General features: G+C 38.1%; 1 protein-coding gene across 1 annotated transcript in view; it reads right to left on the bottom strand.

The window, feature by feature from the left end:
* Positions 1-214: 214 nt before the first annotated feature.
* SVIL (supervillin) overlaps positions 215-2052 on the bottom strand; it is a 66062-nt gene continuing 64224 nt past the window's right edge. Inside the window, 2 exon segments of the mRNA XM_010007036.1 lie at positions 215-1169; positions 1290-1445. Coding sequence (XP_010005338.1) covers positions 1083-1169; positions 1290-1445 — 243 coding nt within the window. The 3' untranslated portion in view covers positions 215-1082.

Here is a 2052-nt window from a genome sequence, read left to right as displayed (position 1 = left end):
AGTTGTGTCACCATTCCAATGTTCAGGATTCAAGTGTTGCACCACCTAATTTAATCTCATACTCTGATTTTTTTCTACATTATCTGCTTCTCAAATTATAAGTCTGTACAACACGTGCAGATATCTAAGGTTAAAATATTTTTATAAGATACCATGTTCTGGAATATTCCAATGACTTAGTACAGATTACGGTAGAAAATAATGACAGATCAGAGCATTGCTAAGAGTTTATTCAGAAGCTTTTACTTTCAGTTCTTATATCACAAAAGACATGTTTAATGTTTACAACAAGTATTAGAAACTGAGATGTTTTTATTTCTACCATTATAAAAGTAACATAGGAGATCGTTCTAAGCCATCTTCAAAATGCAGACCAATCCTTTTTTTTTTTTGTATATAAACTGTACACAAAAAACAAGGCACTATACATTTTTGGATAATAAAGTATAAAGGTTGATTCGCATAGTTTCTCCAGAAATCCATGCTATAAATACAAACGCTTTGTTCAGTTTAGCACCTGAAGCAGCACTGAGAACAATTCATTACCTATTGCAAAGAGAAACTTTTCAGAATGAATGCATAAGAGATACATATGGGTAGTATAGCTAATTCAGTAAAAGCAACTGCCATCCAGCTACTTTTCTGTAGTTTTGACATGATAGTCTTGAAAGTGAATATATATTGCATTGTTAAATACATATTTGTTCTATGTGTTTATATAAATATAAATTCTTTGTAATCCACAAACTAACAAAATAACACTTTACAAAGAGAACTTCTTCAAAAACAAAAATGGCAAGTATTGATTATAGCCAAAGGACACCTGCTGCAGTAGTTCAAGAAACTACTCTTTAAGTGCATAGGAGAGTAGAGCTTAAACATGTTACCTTTAACTATTAAAATTGAATTCCATTTCCAAAGAGTTATCTTGGCCTTTTATAGTATTACACACCTCCAGATAGGTAGTCACTAATAACTTTGGATTATTTCTATTTATTTTGTAAATGTGGGGTACAATTCTTCAGAAGGGCATAGAAAGTGAAAACAGACATCCCTCTAGTACTCACTCCAATAAACACAACTCAGAAAAGTCCTTTTGCCTTCTTTAGATTAACCTGCTTCCAAGATGGCAGTGCATTGTACTCTTCTCTTGTCATCTCTAATGCAACCTGCATTTAAACCAGAGGATATGCCATTAATACAAACACAAGTAGCAAAGCTGTCAACTGGCTTCACAGCAGGGTTAGACACACATGCAGAGAGTAAGAGTGCACTCACTCTCTCCTTACCTCAAAGTCCTCATCTGAAAGATAAATCTCAAGCTTCAGTGGATCAACTCCCTCAGGCAGAGGCCTAGCTAGGAGATCTGCTAGCGGATACACTGTTTTACACAGCTTGGCCAGCACGTCCTCTACAAGGATTATCTGATTAGAAACGTCAGCATCCTACAGGAAGAACAGGAAAACAGATGAGGATCACAATGCTGAAACCACCAGCTGCTCCCATTGCAGCCTGCAGGTGGCATGGGATCAACTGCACTGCTGGGCCCTTGGAGCACAAAACTATATTATATATCCAGCTCCACACACAGGTGAACAACCCTGCCCTACAACAAATTCACAGCTGAAAAAAAGTCTGCCCTTAGCAGAAGGACTTTCTGTACTTTCAGAACCTCAGTTTAAGGTGTTTAGCCATGAAGCCAGCATTTTCCACTAAGGATGGCTGCAGAGGACTTACAAAGCAGATACTGTCATTTGTCTTGAGATGCCTCTTCAGTGAAGGCTTTTAAAGCAGTCACGTGTATTTCAGCTGTGACTCCACTTCCCAGGTGGGGAAGTCAATCCTGGAGCTCTTGGAGCCAAGTGGTCCTTTGCAGGGCATTTTGCTTCCCTGCACTTCCAGCCTGGAGGACAGACCAGAACTGCACGTTGCTGCCTGTTTCACACAACTGATAAGCTCTAGTTCATCTCTTTCTAAGAGATGACTCAGGTAACACTTCCCTCTTGTTTTTACCAAAAAAAAGTACGAGAAGCTACATAAAAAAACAACCAG

This window comes from Chaetura pelagica, unplaced genomic scaffold (genome assembly GCF_000747805.2).
Source record: "Chaetura pelagica isolate M959 unplaced genomic scaffold, ChaPel_1.0 scaffold17, whole genome shotgun sequence".
NCBI classification, from domain to species: Eukaryota; Metazoa; Chordata; class Aves; order Apodiformes; family Apodidae; genus Chaetura; species Chaetura pelagica.
This window is presented reverse-complemented; position numbering and strand designations above follow the sequence as displayed.